Source organism: Periplaneta americana, chromosome 13, assembly GCF_040183065.1.
Source record: "Periplaneta americana isolate PAMFEO1 chromosome 13, P.americana_PAMFEO1_priV1, whole genome shotgun sequence".
Taxonomy (NCBI): Eukaryota; Metazoa; Arthropoda; class Insecta; order Blattodea; family Blattidae; genus Periplaneta; species Periplaneta americana.
Window position 1 is genome coordinate 7,772,559 of NC_091129.1, and position 20,833 is coordinate 7,793,391.

The 20,833-nt window shown below is 35.1% G+C and overlaps 1 protein-coding gene across 1 annotated transcript in view; it reads right to left on the minus strand.

The window, feature by feature from the left end:
- Positions 1-3,432: 3,432 nt before the first annotated feature.
- The window catches only part of LOC138711714 (nucleoredoxin-like), a 498,087-nt gene continuing 480,686 nt past the window's right edge, over positions 3,433-20,833 (minus strand). Inside the window, exons 5-7 of the mRNA XM_069842867.1 lie at positions 13,012-13,102; positions 7,426-7,553; positions 3,433-3,976 (exon numbers count right to left, since the gene is read on the minus strand). Coding sequence (XP_069698968.1) covers positions 3,746-3,976; positions 7,426-7,553; positions 13,012-13,102 — 450 coding nt within the window. The 3' untranslated portion in view covers positions 3,433-3,745. The remainder of the gene's footprint in view (positions 3,977-7,425; positions 7,554-13,011; positions 13,103-20,833) is intronic.

Below are 20,833 nucleotides of genomic sequence, written 5' to 3' on the forward strand. Positions count from 1 at the left end.
ATATTAACTCAAATGATGTCCTACTGTTAGGCGAAGTAAATATTCGTCTGATGAAGATAAGAGGAAAACAGGCGACGAAGAAATTGGACATGAAAAAACCGAAGAATGAAGAGGAAAGAAGAAAATTTGAAACAAATTTTCAAGAGAGAGCTGCTACATTAGAATCAACATCTTAAAATAGTAGTGAGTACGGGCACTGGAGAGGCATGATACAAAGGGAGGTGTGATACAATTAGGAAATTTTTGGTTTATACTATAGGTTTTAGTAATTTCCTCTCGATACTATCTATTTCCTGAATAATTTCAAGGGAAAAATTGTTCCAGCACCGGGTATCGAACCCGAGACCTTTGGTTAAACGAACCAATGCTGTACCAACTGAGTTACTCAGGAACTCTACCAGACAACGATCCAATTTTTCCCTCTATATCCACAGACCTCAAAATGGGCTGATAACCGTCAAACAACCAACATTGAGTGCACAATAACTCTGTGTGACTTTAATTGTGGTTTTCTGTTAACGAACAGTGACGTGTATTATGCAAATCAAGCTTTCAGGTATAACTCCCTGTAAAGTTGACTGAATAATTTCGAGGGAAAAATTGCTCCGGGGCCAGGCATCGAACCCAGGACCTTTGGTTAAACGTACTAACGCTCTACCAACTGAGCTATCCAGGAATTCTATCAGACACTGATCCAATTTTTCCCTCTATATCCACAAACCTCAAAGTGGGCTGACAACCGTCAAACAACCAACACTGAGTGCACATTAACTTTGTGGTTTTCTGTTAACGAACAGTGACGTGTATTATGCAAATCAAGCTTTCAGGTATAACTCCCTGTGAAGTTGATTTGAATAATTTGAATATCTATTTCCTGTTTATTACTTCCTGTAAAAGTAAGATACATGTTTCGTGTTTAATGTGTTATCTCACCAGTTTAATATCTTCTAATTCAAATGACATTCTTATGATAGACAATATGTTTATGTAAGCTATCATTGAGTGCATGACCTCACTTAGAGGTAAAATTATTTCAGTGAAAGCAAGTTGGTAAGATCTTTCTTTTTACACAATTACGAGGCAGGGAAAAATGCATCGGTAAGAACAAAGAATGAATAATGGATACCGATAGCAACACCACCAGTAGACCACTGTCTCTCAGCCCGAAAAGTCCTTATTCCCATAATTAGAATTAGATGATCAACCAGTAATTATAACAGTATATACACTTAAACTAGTACAACAAAGAATGTCCTCCCCTGGAGAAAAAAAAATTCACCCTCCATGGGTGTAGAAAATTAAGGAACAATAATGAAGTGCTTTTCTAATTCAAGTTCTCCCTGGCTAATAATTTAGAAATCTTCTCACCATTCATGAGCTGCCACAAGGGACGAAGAGTATTTAACCATATAAATGCTTGCAAGTTCATTGAGCCATTAATTTTGTTTTAACAATGAAACTCCTACAAGTATATAGCTGCAAATACATTTTTAGATTAGTGGAAATATACGGTACCTAGTTTTAGAGAGGCAAGTGTTACAAAAAAGTAAAGAATGCTAATGAACTTAGTTTCATTTCGAATATAGGTGATGCTTCAGGAGAGCAATTGATCCTTTCAATGCAGCTAAGGTTACAATCGGAATAATAGATGTAGGTATTCCAAGCCTCTTAAACACATCTTTCATGAAGAGAGCAGTGGTACCTCTTGCTCCAACCAGAAGTCCGATTACTTCAAGCTCTTTTAGATGATAGTTTTGGAGGTAACAGGGAATGGTAGGATTGTAGATATTATTTTTTTCCTTATCCACTTCTGCTGGCTGTTCCTCATTCATTTCGAAATGCACAGTGGGATCAATTATGAATAATAGAGAAAGAGTTTGCGTTTAAATCCTAGATGTTGACAGAAGATGAGGAATTTTCTTAACGTTTTGTGTTGACAGTTGGAATATACGAAAAAGGGTTACACAAACTGAGAAACTAATATAGAACAATCACCGAACCCATTTTCTAGAAATTAGTTTTCATTCTGCGACAAAACCTTGGTCGATTTCTGAGCACTATCAAAAAACTAAACTAAAGTAAACTAAAAGAACTCCAAAGGGAAATAACATTTCAATGGATACCTAGTCATTGTGGTATACCTGGAAACGAGAAAGTCGATAATATTGCAAAACAGGCAACATATTTGCAACCAAGACCTCTTCAAGCGATATCTCTATCCAGTGCTTTTGCTTCAGTAAAGTCTCATTTTACAAACCTATGGATCAAAAATTGGCTCTCTTCTGACAAAGGAAAAATTTTACAGTCTGTACAAAAGAAACCAAATGACCTGGAAATGTACAAAAACTTGCCAGACATGTTCAAACATTTTTAACAAGAGCCAGAACAGGTCACATTGTCACTCAATTGTACCTACACCGATTTCACATTTCTGATAATCCTACTTGTCTGTGGTGCAATAATCATGATGAAGATCTGGAACACATTCTTCTATACTGTCCATCCATAAACCACAAAAGAAGTAAATTAAAATCATCAGTACCAGTTGCAGAAGACACAGCCCTGCAGTATATATTGACTACACCCCAACTCTGGCTACTAGCAACAGGCATCTATAATGAACACCGATCAAAATTCCCCTCATTTCTCGTGAAAAACAACAACTGAATAGACTACAGTGGACTATAGTGGACTTTATGTTGTCAGCAAACAGCTGGATACGTTAAGAAGATTGATTGATTGATTGATTGACCAACAAAAAGAATATTATGATTGCCATGTCAATACCAGTTATTTTTCGAAGGTCAAACAGATTTAATATCGCCAGCAAACTATTAACTTCTATAATTTGTGTAAACTTACTTACTTACTGGCTTTTAAGGAACCCGGAGGTTCATTGCCGCCTTCACATAAGCCCGCCATTGGTCCCTATCCTGAGCAAGATTAATCCATTCTCTATCATCATATCCCACCTCCCTCAAATCCATTTTAATATTATCTTCCCATCTACGTCTCGGTCTCCCTAAAGGTCTTTTTCCCTCCGGCCTCCCAACTAACACTCTATATGCATTTCTGGATTCGCCCATACGTGCTACATGCCCTGCCCATCTCAAACGTCTGGATTTTATGTTCCTAATTATGTCAGGTGAAGAATACAATGTGTGCAGTCCTGTGTTGTGTAACTTTCTCCATTCTCCTGTAACTTCATCCCTCTTAGCCCCAAATATTTTCCTAAGAACCTTATTCTCAAACACCCTTAATCTCTGTTCCTCTCTCAAAGTGAGAGTCCAAGTTTCACAACCATACAGAACAACCGGTAATATAACTGTTTTATAAATTCTAACTTTCAGCTTTTTAGAAAGAAGAATAGATGACAAAAGCTTCTCAACCGAATAATAACAGGCATTTCCCATATTTATTCTGTGTTTAATTTCCTCCCGAGTATCATTTATATTTGTTAATTTGTGTAAAGGTAATAAAAAAAAATTAAAATGTGTCTCTTTCCTGTCACCTTAATTTTAAACCAAAAGGGATTGGGTACAGTACCTTAAACCGCAGATTATCCAGATGAGGCTAGAAACAAATTTTATTGCAGCTTTACCCAGACCTTTTGCATAATGTGCACATTATCCGGATAAAGCTAGGTTTACCCAATTCCTGGCTATACCTGTAACAGTGACAAAACCTTGGAATGTGCCTGCGTTGGCTCGGGTCTCCCTCACTTCTCACATCAGCATGAATATGTTCAGATCATGCTTATGGTTCCTTCCGCCATGTGGATGTTGTTTGCAGTGATGTCGGTCGCTGGGAGCGTTCCATCCAAGAACCTCGCTACGAAGCTGATCACACTCTGCTCCGTGATCTCAGCGCCATCTTCCATGACGCTCAGCTGCCCACCTGGTATGTCAATGGCTGTCAGTAGTGGCACTGCGTCATCCAAACCCACGAATTCTCGCAGCAGGTCGCTTGTTTCACACTGAAAAAACAAAAATCAATGACATTTATGTCCCTGAAGCAGTGGTGTCACGAAATCAGCACGACAACTTATGATTTTGAAGTTACTGGGTATGCTGCAAGCTCCTTGTATAAGACGGCATATAACTGTAGACTACTCAGCGCTCAGGCAGGAATGTAGAAAAAGTTCGGTACTTTGGGCCTTTGTTATGAATTCGGGTGGTCCCTGGCTGGGCTACAGGCGCGGTACCAGATGTGCGAGAAACGCCACGTTCATAGTGCTTTAAATCCCTCTTTAGTTGCTGAGAGTAAAGTGGGAAGTGGGTAGACGGGTAGAGTAAGAAATTTCATAAAATATCAGTACTGGGAAAAAAAGTGAAAGGCGATTGCCATGTGTCATTTCCAAACTCTGAGATTTTCAGCTGTACTGTGATACACAATTCCTTTGAATTTTATTTTTTCTTCTGTCTTTTTTCAAGGACCACAAGGGCCAGGGGCGTATTTTGCGGACTACCGGGGCTACCGGCGGTAGCCCAAGGAAATTACAAAAGAAAAAGTTTATAATATAACATAATGTAATAATTTTGTATTATTAGTTTTACCATAGTAATTAAAATTAAAGTAATTGTTAGATTTATATGCGCTCTCTGCTCTCGAAAAGAAACAAGTTGTCAAGGCGGCATCGCTGGAGAAACCGCTTGCTACGTGAGGTAGCCTGTGACTGTTTCGCTCACGCTGTCCTTCGCATAACTGCCCATCCCCCCCACTCCCTTCTGTTTCCATCGTGCACTGTAGGCGGGCGAGTTGCCGCTCTCGTGATCGGTTTCTTCGCAGGCGCGAAGCAGCAATACGCTTAGTACGCTAGCAATTGAATGTGATGTGTTCTTGCAGTGCATTATTTTAAATCTGTGATTTGTTCGAGTGTCTAAGAGTTATATTAATTGTGAATTATTAAGTTTTTAATTTCCCAATTAAGTGATATTGTGAAAAATATGGCAGAACAAGTTTCTGGAGAGGTTTGTGTTGAAAATGACTGTGTAATAGAAGGTTTATTAAAAATGCCTTTTAACCGTCGTACATAACAACGAGAAAGTTGAAATTGTGAAAATGGAAAGACCAACTCCTGAGTTAAATTTGTCCATGGACGTAAAAGAAAAACAGCGTGAGTACACACGCCATTTCACTTCAACATCATATGGTAAGTGGAATTGGTTGTGTGGTACTTCTAAACTGTCTAAACTATTTTGCTGGCCATGTTTGTTATTTAGCCGCGAAACTAATGTGTGGTCAAAAGAGGAGTTTTCTAATATGAACTCTCTTCAAACGGCAGTCCTAGAATACGACAAATCAAAAGCTCATATTTGTAGTAGCATGAACTTTGCAAACTTTGGGAAGACAAGAATTGATTTACAGCTAGATAAGCGAAAAGCTCTACACATCAACCAACACAATGCTCTTGTGAAAAAAAAATCGGGAGATTTACTGCGTCTTATTAACGCAGTCTGCTTTCTAGGAAAACAAGAATTGGCTTTTCGGTGTCATAACGAGAGTGTGGAATCAGACAATATAGGAAATTATATTGAATATTTAAGTTCCTTAAGTGAATTTGACCATTTACTGGCCAATCATCTTGAGAGTTCAACAGTATTTCGTGGTACTGCTCTCGCAATTCAGAATGACTTAATATTTGCTATAAGTGGGGTTATGATAAAGAACATAAAACCTTTTGTGGCCATTGTTGTTGATGAAACAAGTTACTGCTCTAATCAGAGTCAATTGTCCACTGTTTTAAGATACGTCGACAGTACTGCCAATGTTCAAGGACGGTTTATAGGATTCACAAATGTCAGTTCGGACAAAACTGCTGCTGCTTTGTTTCAGCATGTGGAAGGTGTTATAGCAGAATACAATGTCGGCAATAAGTTAATCGCACAGACATACGATGGTGCTTCAGTTATGGCGGGAAATATTAATGGCTTAAAAACAAAAGTTCAAGAAAAGTATCCTCAAGCACTATTTGTCCATTGTTACAGCCATGTTCTCAATTTAGTTTTGCAACAGACTACTTCATCCATTCCAGAATTCCGCATTTTTTTCAAAACACTGTCGGGTTTAGCTGCATTTTTCTCATCATCTCCTAGAAGATCAGAAAACTCAAGGAATTTATGAACAAGAAACTCCCAAAAGTAGCACCAACTAGATTGAATTTTACATCTCGGCTTGTAAATACAGTAAAGGAATACAGAGAAAAACGGACGGCTTTCCTTAAAAATATAATTTGTAATGACTCTGAAGAAAACTGGGATGATGCTGTAAATGTGCAGGCTCAAGGATATTTGAATTTTTTCACACAGTTTCAGAATATATTTCTTCTTGAAGTCTATGCTAGAGTGTTCGCACATACAGATGTGCTCTACAATATTCTTCAGACAAAAAGTCTAGACATAGCATACTACTTGCAAGAGGTATCAAAGTTAAAAAAAAAATACTATATCCGAGTTCAGACGCAGTGGGTTTCCGTCCATATGTAGTAATATGGAAAATGAAAATTCTTCAGCCAATACAATGGAATCACCATTAAAGCGAAGAAAAGAAGATGATGAATTGAAATACAGGCAGCTGTACTACAGCATACTAGATCGTATGCACATGGAAATTACTGACAGATTTTCTGATTATGGAAAGCTTCAGTTCACACATCTTCTAGATTCTCAAAAATTTTCTGCTTATAGAGAAAACTTCCCGAATGAGGCACTAAACAAATTATTTCAGTCCTATAACAGTCACTTTGATCAAGTACGTTTGAAAAATGAATTAAGTATAATATATTGAGCAGAAGTCTTTGATTTCTCGAACAAACCTATCCATGAAATATTATCTGCCATATATGAAAACCAGCTGAACCAAGTTATTCCTGAAGTCCTTAAATTGGCAACATTAATTGTGACAATACCAGCTACGTCAGCATAGGTAGAAAGAACATTTTCTGCGTTGAAGAGAATAAAATCGTACTGTAGATCAACTCATACACAAGAACGTTTATCCGGCTTGGCACTAATATCCATTGAAAAGTCATTTCTACAGAAACTTTGCAACTGTAATTTCAAGGACGAAGTCATCAACGTATTTTCGTCCCAATCAAGACGTCCGGAATTCACATAAATATGTAAGGAATTTTATTATAGGGATTTTAAAATATATTTTGTGTAATAATAGGGTCAGTGGTAGCCCAAACCCTTTAACCAGTATACGCCACTGACGAGGGCAGAACTCGAGGACCACAGGTGGTCCGTGGACCATAGTTTGAGAAGCCCTGCACTAGACTCATCATTTAAAAATTCAAATGGTACCTAACGTGATAAATATTTTGGGCCTAATATCGCAGTTGCAAAACCGGCCAAGGGTGATACAACTAAAAGGCGAAAAAAAAACTGAAAAATTAAAATTAATTTCTTAATTCCATGTACTTACATCACAGCCAACAAAAAAATGCAGCAGGCGGTCCTCGTCCCTGTGAAGGCTGTCCGTCAGCATGGCGAACTGCTCTGCCGCTGGCAGCAGCACCGACTGCGCGAACTCCATCTCGCCGTCCTCCCCCTCTGTTAGAAGTACACAGCTATTAAGTTATGTAACTCGTTCCCATAGAAACGCTTTAAAAACGCATAAATTTACTTGGAAGAAATTACAGTCATTGGGGCCGATTAAATTTATTTAATCTTATTTAACTAGCTAGCTAGCGAGTACAAATTAAAATTATAAAACAAAAATGTTTCTAGCCACTACCGTAAGAGCCAGGCTCGTGTACGATGTGATCTTAGCCAATAATAAGTATAACATAAAATTTACAAGGACAGTTTACTAAATACAGTAAGTAACTTAATTCAAGCCAATAAATAACACACAAGAGCAAACGAAAAAAAAAAAAGATGAAGAAGAGAAAAATACAGAAAAAAAACATTTAATACAAATTGACAATCGGACAGAAGCTAGTGATATTTAATAAACACAAGAATATAGTCGACAGATATAAATGGTAAAAATACACATATTTGTTAATATTATATATATCACGAATAATTTTATAAATAAATGGGACAAGAAAGCACAATATGTCCCACCTGAATCAAACTGTGTGGGAAATTATTATTATTATTATTATTATTATTATTATTATTATTATTATTATTATTATTAAGAAAGCATAATGCCGCACATGTATCAAACTGTGTGGAATATTATTATTATTATTATTATTATTATTATTATTATTAAGAAAGCATAATGTCGCACATGTATCAAACTGTGTGGGATATTATTATTATTATTATTATTATTATTATTATTATTATTATTATTATTATTATTATTAAGAAAGCATAATATGTCGCACATGAATGAAACTGTGTGAGAAATTATTATTAAGAAAGCATAATATGTCGCACATGAATCAAATTGTGTGAGAAATTATTATTATTATTATTATTATTATTATTATTATTATTATTATTATCATTATTATTATTATATTATATTCTTGTATTTTTATTATTATTAAGAAAGCATAATATGTCACACATGAATCAAATTCTGTGAGAAATTATTATTATTATTATTATTATTATTATTATTATTATTATTATTATCATTATTATCATTATTATTGTTATTATTATTATATTTATATTACTATTATTATTATCACCATCATCATCATCACATCATCATCATCGTATGGGATGAAGATAAATCCAAACAAGACGAAAATCATGGTTGACGCAAGAAAAATAAAGACAGGCAGAATAAGAAACGAGCTGTGTTGGAAAGAGTGGGTGAAGAAAGAATGATGCTGAAACTGATCAGAAAGAGGAAAAGGAATTGACTGGGTCACTGGTTGAGAAGAAACTGCCTACTGAATGATACACTAGAAGGAATGGTGAACGGGAGAAGATTTCGGGGCAGAAGAAGATATCAGATGATAGACGGCATTAAGATATTATATGGATCATATACGGAGATAAGGAGGCAGGCAGAATATAGGAAAGATTGGAGAATGCTGGATTTGCAGTGAAAGATCTGCCCACGGGCAGAACACTTATGTACTGTACATATACTGCGTGTTCAGTTCAAAGTGTGTCATGGCTCGCTGTATGCCGTCATGTGGCTAGCTGATGAGCCTAGAGATTTCAATCTTCCTACACTTCCGCAGAGGGGTATTACCTATGTGCCAGAGAAGTTGCCTAGCAAGTACGGCGTTCATTCTGAAGAGTACTTACCGATACGTACGGTAACGCCGGTAGTGGCAGGAATGTGAACTGTTTCGAAACACGTACTGAGGTGAGTTTTTTCTTACTATCGGGATATGGGGAGAGAGTTAAGACGATTACTTACGTATTTGTTGACATTAACTTCGACGGTCAACATGGACACGGAGCATTTGATTTGTGTTGTGGAATATTACCGTACGCAACCGATGATAACAAATACCCTGCGTACGATTTGCCCGCGCAAAACACAGTTCGAAAGAGGTTATGGCAGCACACAGACCGTACAGATCGCCATCTGTTGCTACGACGTTCAAGTTATACCGTACACGTTCTCAAATTCAGGTTGAACGCCTTGAATAATAGGCAACTTCTCTGACATAAAAGCTGAAACTCGCTTCAAATCGCTGACTCACAACAGTGACGTCATGACACACTTCGAAATGAACAGCCAGTAGAGTGATTCGAAAGTCCGGCGACGTAGACAAACTTTTATTTACGAGTATTTATTTTTTTATTGGGTTATTTTACGACGCTGTATCAACATCTAGGTTATTTAGCGTCTGAATGAAATGAAGGCGATAATGCCGGTGAAATGAGTCCGGGGTCCAGCACCGAAAGTTACCCAGCATTTGCTCGTATTGGGTTGAGGGAAAACCCCGGAAAAACCCTCAACACGTAGACAAACTCTGTTATTAGTGCAGATAGCGAAAAATGGAAAGATGGGAAAGTTGTCTGAAATATGTAATTTTGAATCTAACGTGCTTGAATTTTCAGCGTAGAATCCACCATTGAAAGTGTACACTGGTACGTGCCTGAATGAGAACGGAAAATACCGTGTTGCCTCATGCTTCGCCCTTAAAGGTGACATTTACGTTATCGAAATCACCATAGTGTATTGGGTAAATTAGAAATTATGACGATAATTAGCAGTGTTGCCAATATAAGTTCAGGGAAAACCGGCAGACAAGAATGAAATTCCCTTGAATTCTTATCCTATCAAAGTAAAAAAAAAAAATTCTTTCCACTGTGAGAAATTAAACAACCGTTAAACACCGCATGCCAAGTTTCCCCCCCCCCCCCCGTTAAATAATACGTATCTAAAATCCGCTAGAACTAGCGACTAATTTGGCAGCATTGGGACTGGCGGGTGTGTCGTACTATAGTCCCGACGCTGTTATTTCCGGCGTGACTCCTCCCCTTTGCTTACGTCTTAGAAAGTGAAGGTTCTATAAAGTCTAGGTAGGTAGTATCGTTCGCCATTTTTGTTCTTACGTTACCGAGCTACCATACGAGGAATCTACAGGGACATCATTTTATTCTTACTTTCATTTCTATTGTACCTGCATTTCTGAATGTACTTCACTCTCACCCCTTCACTAATGTCCTTGCTCCCGTCAGACACACAAACTTACGGCCGCTGTTGCATTCGAAGTCTTCAAGCAGTGAAGTAAACACTGCAGTGTATAGTGTGTTTCATAAATATGATTGCGTTTTCTATAGAAGAAAGAACCTATATTAATAATATCGTACTAAAAATTATTTTCAAGAAACGATAAATTCAATTTCAGAGAATATGCTTCAAAATGTTTTTAATAATATGCGTACTGAATTGAAACCTGCATTGTAATGAACGGAAACCATTTTCAGCAACTTGTTTAAAAATTCAGATTAGCTTTTTATTTTTTAATTGAGGTTGCTAGAAGCAAAGGAATGCTAGTGACATTTGTAATAACATGAGTTAAGTGCATCCAGTGTAAGCAAAAGTATCTAAAATTTTAGTGGCAAAGGGATATTTTAATCGCATCACACATTAAAATTTAAATAAAAAATTTCACCGATTTTACGAAAGCTTAAATATTTAAACCCCATTTTCTCAAAAGTAACTTAAGTGCACTTACAGCCCTTTACTTATGACCCCCTCAATTTAAATGCACTCTCTATATTGTATGATAACATCAATAATTAATATGCTAAATAAAGTAGACATTACATAACGAACATAGCCGCCTGAAAAGTTGAGTTTTTGAAAAAAATGTTACTACTCTACTGTATTTTGATAAATTCCGTAAAAGTGATGATCAAACTGAAAATCGTAATATCGTATTTCCCTACAACATAAATGGATACACTACTTTTCTCTCCTCCTATACCTAGTAAAATGATTTGTTTACATATTGCACTAGTAACATCAAACTCCTGTAATGGAAGGGGGCAACAGTGTTTCCGAGTATAGCCAGGTTAATGTTAAAAATGTTGGTAAAAATAAAGTGATGTCCCTGTATTTTCCACACCGTTAAACATTATCATGTCGTAGCTCCTATGATAATAAATCAAACGCAATGTAATTCAGCAAATAATTGAGCGGCAAATAACGTCTTCGTGTGCTTTCTGCGAACGCCAACAAAAGAGCTAAAATGGCGGGCGATTATATTAAGTATTTATCGAGCGTTAAGAAATGAATCAGCGAATCACAAGACGCACATGTTTAAATGTGTAGCCGAATTGCAACGCGATTGGCTGCCGGAAATTAGAGCGACGGGACTATAGTGTACAGCCTTAACCAAATACCTTACTATAATAATACCGTACAGCTAGCAGTTTTGCGTGCGAACGACGCTGGTGCTGCTACCTACCTGCCGGTGTAGAGATACTCGCGAAACAAGCTGTAATCAACTGCAATGTATATTGTTGCTGGGCTAGTTAATAGTTTTATTAATTAGTGCTGTGTTAAAATGTCAGAGTGTATATGTGCTGTTTATAATTGTGACAATTGCAGCATTACAAATTGCTCCAAATCGTACTTTTCGATTTCCGACAGTTCATAAAACGTGAGTCAACAAAATTCGTTATTAGGCCTAATGTCTTTGTCTCTGTGTTGATAGAACAATAAAAATTAGCTTTTTTATTTAGGCCTAATACATGAATAGAAGTTAAAATATATCGGAAATCTTAAGGTTTTAGCAAATTAAGTTTATTGTTGTCTACGTGCCTTTACTAATATAATATTATTACAAGCATCAGAATACTACCATTTTTATTTTTGCAGTTGTTAGCAATGGGTATATAAAGCATTAATGTAAATTCATTACTAATGTCAGAAATGATTTTGTCTCACTAAAGCAAAGAAAAAATATGTAACAGTTAATTATTACGGAAAGTAATATGAAGTATGCAATATTCTCATAATATGCAGCTCTGATATAAGGTAATAATTTTGCATTAAATACTATTCAACATTTCTTAAGTGTTTCATATATTATTCCACATTAGTAACTCACGTTTTAAACAATAGTCTGAATCCCGCTATGTTAATATTTGTATATGTGGACGTAATTCCATCCCTCTCCGCTAGATGTCAGGTCCGCGGAATTTCGCACTCACGCCAATGCTACTAGTATACAGCTGTCCGGTATTATTATAGTAAGGTATTTGCCTTAACGGTGTATTCTACTTTGAACATTCAAGCACATTAGATTTAAAAATATATATTTCCAAGAACTTTCCCCTCTTTCCATTTTTTGCTATCTGCACTAATAAAGGTGTTTGTATATGTCGTCGGACTTTTGAATCATCCTGTATATTATATTACTTTGTACGCTAGTCCCAAGAGACACCACAGCTGCTTGTAGCTAATAAAACATTGCACAAAATGTTAACAGGGGCGTGTCTGGTTACGATTTTGGTTTCATAGTTCAATACTTTGAGAACATCCCGCTAACAAGCGTACATGTTACAAATTACTAGGTAAATATTTTATAAAGCATAGACAATGTAGAATTGAGAGGATTCTTACCTACAAACAAAATGATGGCAGGGTAATCGTGGAGCTTCGCTGCATATCTTTCCGTCAAGATGTTGACCAGCTTTGGACGCCATGGAAATTGCTGAAAAAGTGAAAATATTCAGTTTGTACAATAGCGATCATAGACAAGTCATGGGCTGTGTTGAAAATGTACGGCATAAGCTATAGCAGGGTTCATGTTATCGACTTTTAAGCGCAGAGCAGAAATCGCAGCAGCTTCTCTTAACCCTTAAATTGGCAAAACTTCATTTCTCACACTAGTTTATTAAACCGTGTCGGACTGTAAAGAAAACAACTATCGCAATGTCCATATTTTATATGTTGTACAATATTATAGTATTGTGAAATTTTTTAATTTCCTAACAATTTTTTTTTCTATTGTTCTATTAAAATTACTAGCAGTACCCGTGCGCTCCGCTGCACCCGTTAGAGATAAATACAAAGTAATTACATAATTAAAATAGGACATTTGATCCAGGGAACATTCGTGTTTGATAGAAGGATAAATCGTTTAATATGTAACTTAATTTAAATTCCATCCAAATAATTAAAATGCGATCATTTTGGTCCAGAGACCAGTCATTGGTGCAATGACAATTCCTTTAACATGTTTCTTAATTTTTATTACATGCAACCATAGCTTAATGAAGACTGACATCATTTAGATTTAATGTGTATATTTTATTTTACTTGTTATAGGTTTCCAGTCAATTATGGCAATAACTTAATTTTAACCCTTGTTTTCTACGTATTTAGTAAATGGCGCTTGGCCCACTATGGTCCTGAACCCTTCAAGTAACTTAAATTATATTATATAATATTACATATTATATTATATTATATTATATTATATTATATTATATTATATCAGAAGTTACTGTAATAACGTTATAGCATTATGTCCATCTAGAGAAACTACACTTTCCAATGGTGAAATAATAATTAATTATACAAATCGGTTAATTTAGCTTCCGATATTACTTCATACTAACACAGAAACATTCTCTGTAGGCTATCTTCCATAGCTTTCGATTGTTGCTGTCCAAGGCCCCTTATAGACGAAGTCATTTGTTTTTTAATTCATTACACGACCTTAGATGGCAGTTATTTTAATTTTAAAACTCATTTATCTCATTAAATATCAGTCCTATCAAAATTTTTCAAGGAATAAAACTTATCGCAAATTATTTTTAAAGAAACTTTTGTTATATAACATTTTCACAAAAATCAATAATAAGCGAGATATTTCGATTTATTTAATTCAGGCCCCCTTATAACCCCTCTTTCAACTAATGTATTTTGAATGCCATATAGCCTAAAATCTAAGTTACAACGAACTTAATTTATATTCCAACTTTCATCGAAATCCGTTCAGCCATTATCGCGTGAAAAGGTAACAAACAGAAAGACAGACAGACAGACATACAAACAAAAATTTCAAAAAAGCGATTTTCGGTTTCAGGATGGTTAATTATATATGTTAGGACCAATTATTTTTGGAAAATCGAAAATTACCAGAAAAATTTCGGCTACAGATTTATTATTAATATAGATAGCATATAGGCCCAGTTTCACCAAACTTCGTTAAAATAACGCTAACAGTATGTTAACTAACGTGTTGTTAAAAATTAAACATCCTGTTAGTGTAATAGTGTTCCACCAACTATTTGAGGTACTTTGGTTAGGTAACATGATGTTAAGAGTAATGTAACAGGAATCAAAGAAGCAGTGATTGTATGAAAGTGTACTGAATGTGCCTTTAATTGGTGTAGTCATTTGTTTCAGCGGAGAATTGTATTTTTTACATTATGGAAGTATTGGAGACTAACATAATTACAACGGAAATCGAGAAAAAGAAAATGTATGGAGCAGTAATTTTACCTCATGAGAAATATAATTATTTTAGTAGATGTAGCAATTATATGAATGTAATTGAACTCAAACGTAGTGATGGAACTTTCATTAGGAAAAAGGAAGAAGCATGAGTCTCTTTAATCCAAGATTTTCACTCGCCATTTGGTTGTGAAAACGCAAACTATGAAACAAATGAATGTTATGAAAATATTAAAAGAAATGCTAAGACGGGTCATGCACAAGATACAGTCACAGTCTAGTATATGCAGTCGCGAAGCTCAATACGTAGTAAATATGCAAACATTAGATAGTTGCTCACCACTAGGATCGCTAATATCGCCTCATTACAGGCAATGCAAAATAGTACCGTCAAAGTCTATTGTTTCTAGCACCCTCAAAACTCAAGCTTCGTGACTGTATATAGTAGACTGTGATACAGTGAACATTTGAAAACTGGCGGTTGTACTTTCACTCTCACAGTTGATATTTGTAGGAAGATTCTTTCAATTATCCAGGATCAAATATAACCAATAGAAAATGAAAATAATTGTGATACTGAATACTACAATGGTAAGCGTTAACATTACTTTCATAAATTATCTTATATATCTAACATATCTTCACATGTCATTGGTCATAATTACATGTGAACTGTTAAATCTGTGAAATAATAGTACATTATGCAACGAGCCTATAATGATAGTAATTAAGAAGCGAGTATGGATGTTTATGAAACGAGCGCAAGCGAGTTTTATAATTTTCATACGAGCTTCTTAATTACCATTATAGGCGAGTTTCATACGACTTTTTATGCCCTACCATATTTCTAACTTGAAATTATTCATTTTATTTGTATCTAACTGACCTTCAGCAATAACTCGTAAATTGTGAGATGTGCGCAGACGCGAAAGTATTGATTTTTTCCGAGGAACAGATGTCCACATTGACCTTGACAGCCTATAAGAACCTACAGAGTAAACTAAATATTAACTTTGATATAACATTGAAATTAAATTAAACATTGAAAAACGAGATGACAAATTGAATTTATTTGAATATTATTTACAATTAACGCTAATTATTATAGTAACAGAACATAACCTTCTGCGACATTATTGGATTTCCAGCCTCCGTGACTTTTCGCTAATTCTCTTTCGATTGCTGAACACCTGTAAGCTGACTTGTCATTGGCTGAAAACCTGTACTTTAATGAGTAGGTGTACTTTAATGACATGCATTAAAGGACTGCTACCAGGTGTATAATTACTACACTTAGGCATGGTCGAGCATAAAGAAATATAGTTTTGAAAATCTGCAATTATATCTGAGTATTAATACGAAATAATAATCACAGAAATGCTTACGTTAATAAGCATATATCTTCTCTTCACTGTGGATGCAGTGCTAATATTAATATGAATCATTTTAGTATTTATGAACGTATTTATTCTGAATAATTAAAAATGCTGAAGTAGTGATTGCAGCTAGTTGTTTTCACTGCAAATATATCTCGATATAATAATGCGGCTTGTAACATATGTTCCCTGGCAGCCATGATTCACGCTGTAACAGGACGTTAAGGATTTAACTGCGGGAGTATGCTATGTTAACCCAGATAAGACTGACGTCCTATATATAGGACCCGGACGTTTTATTTTTTTAACATTGCTGTTTAAGATTTTCATAGTCGGCAATCATGATACCATAATCCTTATGTGTTATAAATTGCCTCCAATTTTTTTTCTTATATTTAGTCTGTTATAGTCAATTTTATTATCATATTTGTGTGAAACGTCCGGTGTCCTATCTGGGTTAATTTAACAGTGGGTTTAACATGACGATAGCAGTAATAACAGTTGATGAAACATCTCTTCCGTTAAGTTTACTGTTAAGCCGTCTTAACGACATGTTAAATGTTTAACAAGGGTTGGTGAAAATGGGCCATAGCCTATTAACTTGTTGTACCCTATAGAATACTTTGCGAATTTAAGAGCTAAGTCACTATCGCCGCAGTAAATTTCGCTTTAAGAATTTATGTATGAACTAGCCGTACCCGTGCGCTCCGCTGCACCCGTTAGAAATGAATATAAAGTAATTACATAATTAAAATAGGACGTTTGATCCAGGGAACATTCGTGTTTGATAGAAGGATAAATCGTTTAATATGTTACTTAATTTAAATTGCATCCGAATAATTAAAATGCGATCATTTTGGTCCAAAGACACTCATTTGGTGCAATGACAATTCCATTAACATGTTTCTTAATTTTTATTACATGCAACCATAGTTTAATGAAGACTGACATATCATTTATATTTAATGTGTATATTTTGTTTTACTTGTTATAGGTTTCCAGTGAATTATGGTAATAACTTGATTTTAACCCTTGTTTTCTACGTATTCAGTAAATGGCGCTTGGCCCACTATGGTCCTGAACCCTTCAAATAACTTAAATTATATTATATTATATTATATTATATTATATTATATTATATTATATTACATATTATATTATATTATATTATATTATATTATATTATATTATATTATATTATATTATATTATATTATATTATATTATATTATATTATATCAGAAGTTACTGTAATAACATTATAGCATTATGTCCATCTAGAGAAACTACACTTTCCAATAGTGAAATAATAATTAATTATACAAATCGGTTAATTTAGCTTCCGATATTACTTCATACAAACACAGAAACATTCTCTGTAGGCTATCTTTCATAGCTTTCGATTGTTGCTGTCCAAGGCCCCTTATAGACGAAGTCATTAGTTTTTTATTTCATTACACGGCCTTAGATGGCAGTTATTTTAATTTTAAAACTCATTTATCTCATTAAATATCAGTCCTATCAAAATTTTTCAAGGAATAAAACTTATCGCAAATTATTTTTAAAGAAACGTTTGTTACGTAACTTTTTTCACAAAATTCAATAATAAGCGAGATATTTCGATTTATTTAATTCAGGTCCCCTTATAACCCTCCTTTTAAATAATGTATTTTGAATGCCATATAGCCTAAAATGTAAGTTACAACGAACTTAATTTATATCCAATTTTCATCGAAATCCGTTCAGCCATTATCGCGTGAAAAGGTAACAAACATACAGACAGACAGACAGACAGACATACAAACAAAAATTTGAAAAAAGCGACTTTCGGTTTCAGGGTGGTTAATTATATATGTTAGGACTAATTATTTTTGGAAAATCGAAAATTACCAGAAAAATTTCGGCTACAGGTTTATTGTTAGTATAGATATCATCGTGCATTGCAACACTAGTATCACATTGTAAGTCAGGAAGAAAGAACAGTAGGGTAAAGTTGGCTATTTCGTGATACCCCTAATCCCGTGATACTTTTTTTAAAATCGATTGTCAGTCAAAGCTTTGCCATTCGACCATAGCGCCAGACATCTTTCTCGAAAGAGTGCATCTTTCGTCTACTTTTCAGACATCGGTGAACTTCCTAGCAAGATACCCAATTCCATGACATTCAGTGAAAAAAACGTATCACGGAATTAGGTAATTTTACCCTATGTAGATTTGTTTTCATTATAATTTTCTTCCTGTCTGCTTCTTGTAAATTTCATTTTCAGACTTTTCATCCATAGAAACAAGTTTAGTGTTAGTTGGGAGGCCGGAGGGAAAAACACCTATGGGGAGGCCGAGACGTAGATGGGAGGGTAATATTAAAGTGGATTTTAGGGAGGTGGGATATGATTGTAAAGACTTAATTAATCTTGCTCAGGATAGGGATCGATGGCGGGCTTATGTGAGGGCGGAAATGAACCTCCGGGTTCCTTAAAAGCCACAAGTAAGTAAGAAACTAGTTTACTTTAATATAATACAATAGCAATAAACAGCCATTTTGCACGCACGCACGCACACACACAAATATACAAATGTTAAATGTTATGTTTTATTTAACGACGCTCGCAACTGCAGAGGTTATATCAGCGTCGCCGGATGTGCCGGAATTTTGTCCCGCAGGAGTTCTTTTACATGCCAATAAATCTACTAACATGAGTCTGTCGCATTTAAGCACACTTAAATGCCATCGACCTGGCCCGGGATCGAACCCGCAACCTTGGGCATAGAAGGCCAGCGCTATACCAACTCGCCAACCAGGTCGACTATATATATATATATATACTAGTGGCTTGTGCAGCAAATGCTGCTGCAAACTAAGTTCGTTAGACGTTCAAATAAAAATTTTTCAGATTTATTTTCAATGAAGAATACTTGTCTTTTTGATAGTTATTTGCTTCCATAATAGTGAAACATACTCCCTCTGAATGGATTTTTTTAGGCCAAATACTTTTTCTTGAACCTATCCAACTTCAGTTTTTGAGTTTCAACGCGAAAACGCAAGTATCAATATCAGGACGATAGCAGTAGCTATTTCAGGTCATTGTGCATTGTAGGCAAAAGTTAAAAAAATGTCAGGTTTGCTAAGCTTTCGAACAATAGCAATTTCTTATAGCTCCTGCATGTAGAACTTGAAATGTAGAGCGTAAAATCGTTTTATCCTACTAAGAGATCTTGCTGAAATGATCTGGAGACTACAAAATTCTCTAGGCCTCTTATTTTATCAGTAAGTAATACCTTTTTATCTTTCCTTAGGAACTGTAATTTTTGCGCTCTCTTGAGCCAATACTGAAGACAATGACACATATCAATATCTACAGTACACTACACCGCCATTACTTACTTACTTACTGGCTTTTAAGGAACCCGGAGGTTCATTGCCGCTCTCACATAAGCCCGCCATTGGTCCCTATCCTGAGCTACACCGCCATTAAGTATATGAAAAAGACCCAACCCCACTGGTTTAATAAGTATAAAAATATTTGGTTTTTAATAACAATATTATTATCTTACTTAAGTTTTGTAGTTATATATAGTAGTCACTCAGTAAATTATAGAAACGAAGATCTACGAGTAAATTAAGATATTCTCTACATTTACTTACATAACCTCAAAACGTTTCACTTTCATGTCATCAATATAGCATCAATATTATGTACAATTAATGAAGAATAGACGCATCATGATATTAACTATAATAATGTTTAATTTCTAATGGTAATAATGTCATCAAACCACCTCAAGTTTCGTAGATTTGAATATCCAATACACAGCTGTACTCAGAAAATTATACACTGCAGAATCAGTTTTTAATAACAAATTGAATTGAGTTCTAAATATGTCGGCAATCCTGCAGGTCATGGCCTTCGTGTAATAGCCTATTGTTTATTGTAGTGTGTGTTTTGTTCTGAAATTCAATCAAGTCGGCCGTGATTCAATAAAATTAGTTCTCAAAACTGACAACAGATGGATTTTGGAAAATAGGAAAATTATGTAGGAAAATTGACATTTCACTGAAAACTACTACTTTTCCGAAAAACTTTGGATGCCATGCATGAAAATGAGGGGTCACTCATTAAAATCCGTTCAGCCGTTTTCCCGTAATTTCCATTACCAGTTCAAATTATATATATATATATATATATATATATATATATATATATATTAAAAGCAATATTTGTATGTAATTTCTGTTATAGGTAAAGTGCATTTCAGAAAAAGAATTTCTTTCCTCCCCCCCGTCTCAAACTACCAACGAACGGTACACAGCCTTCTCCGAATCCAGCGATGCACCCCTCTTCTCCCCTCTACAGGAAAGACAGGCCATTATACCCTAAATAGAATGATCGGATATTTAGTTGCGAACGTTATTCTCTATCCACTAATCATGGAAAAACTTTCAACAACTGTTTCTACTTCACATGTAAAAACAAGACTTTTCTTTCTTATCGTGCTGGTAGAAATAAAATTTCGTTGGACTTATTTTTCTCTGAAAAGAATGTTATATTGAAGTAAAGTTTAATTTTAAATTTTCAGTTATTCGCACATTTATTATAGTCGAAGGGA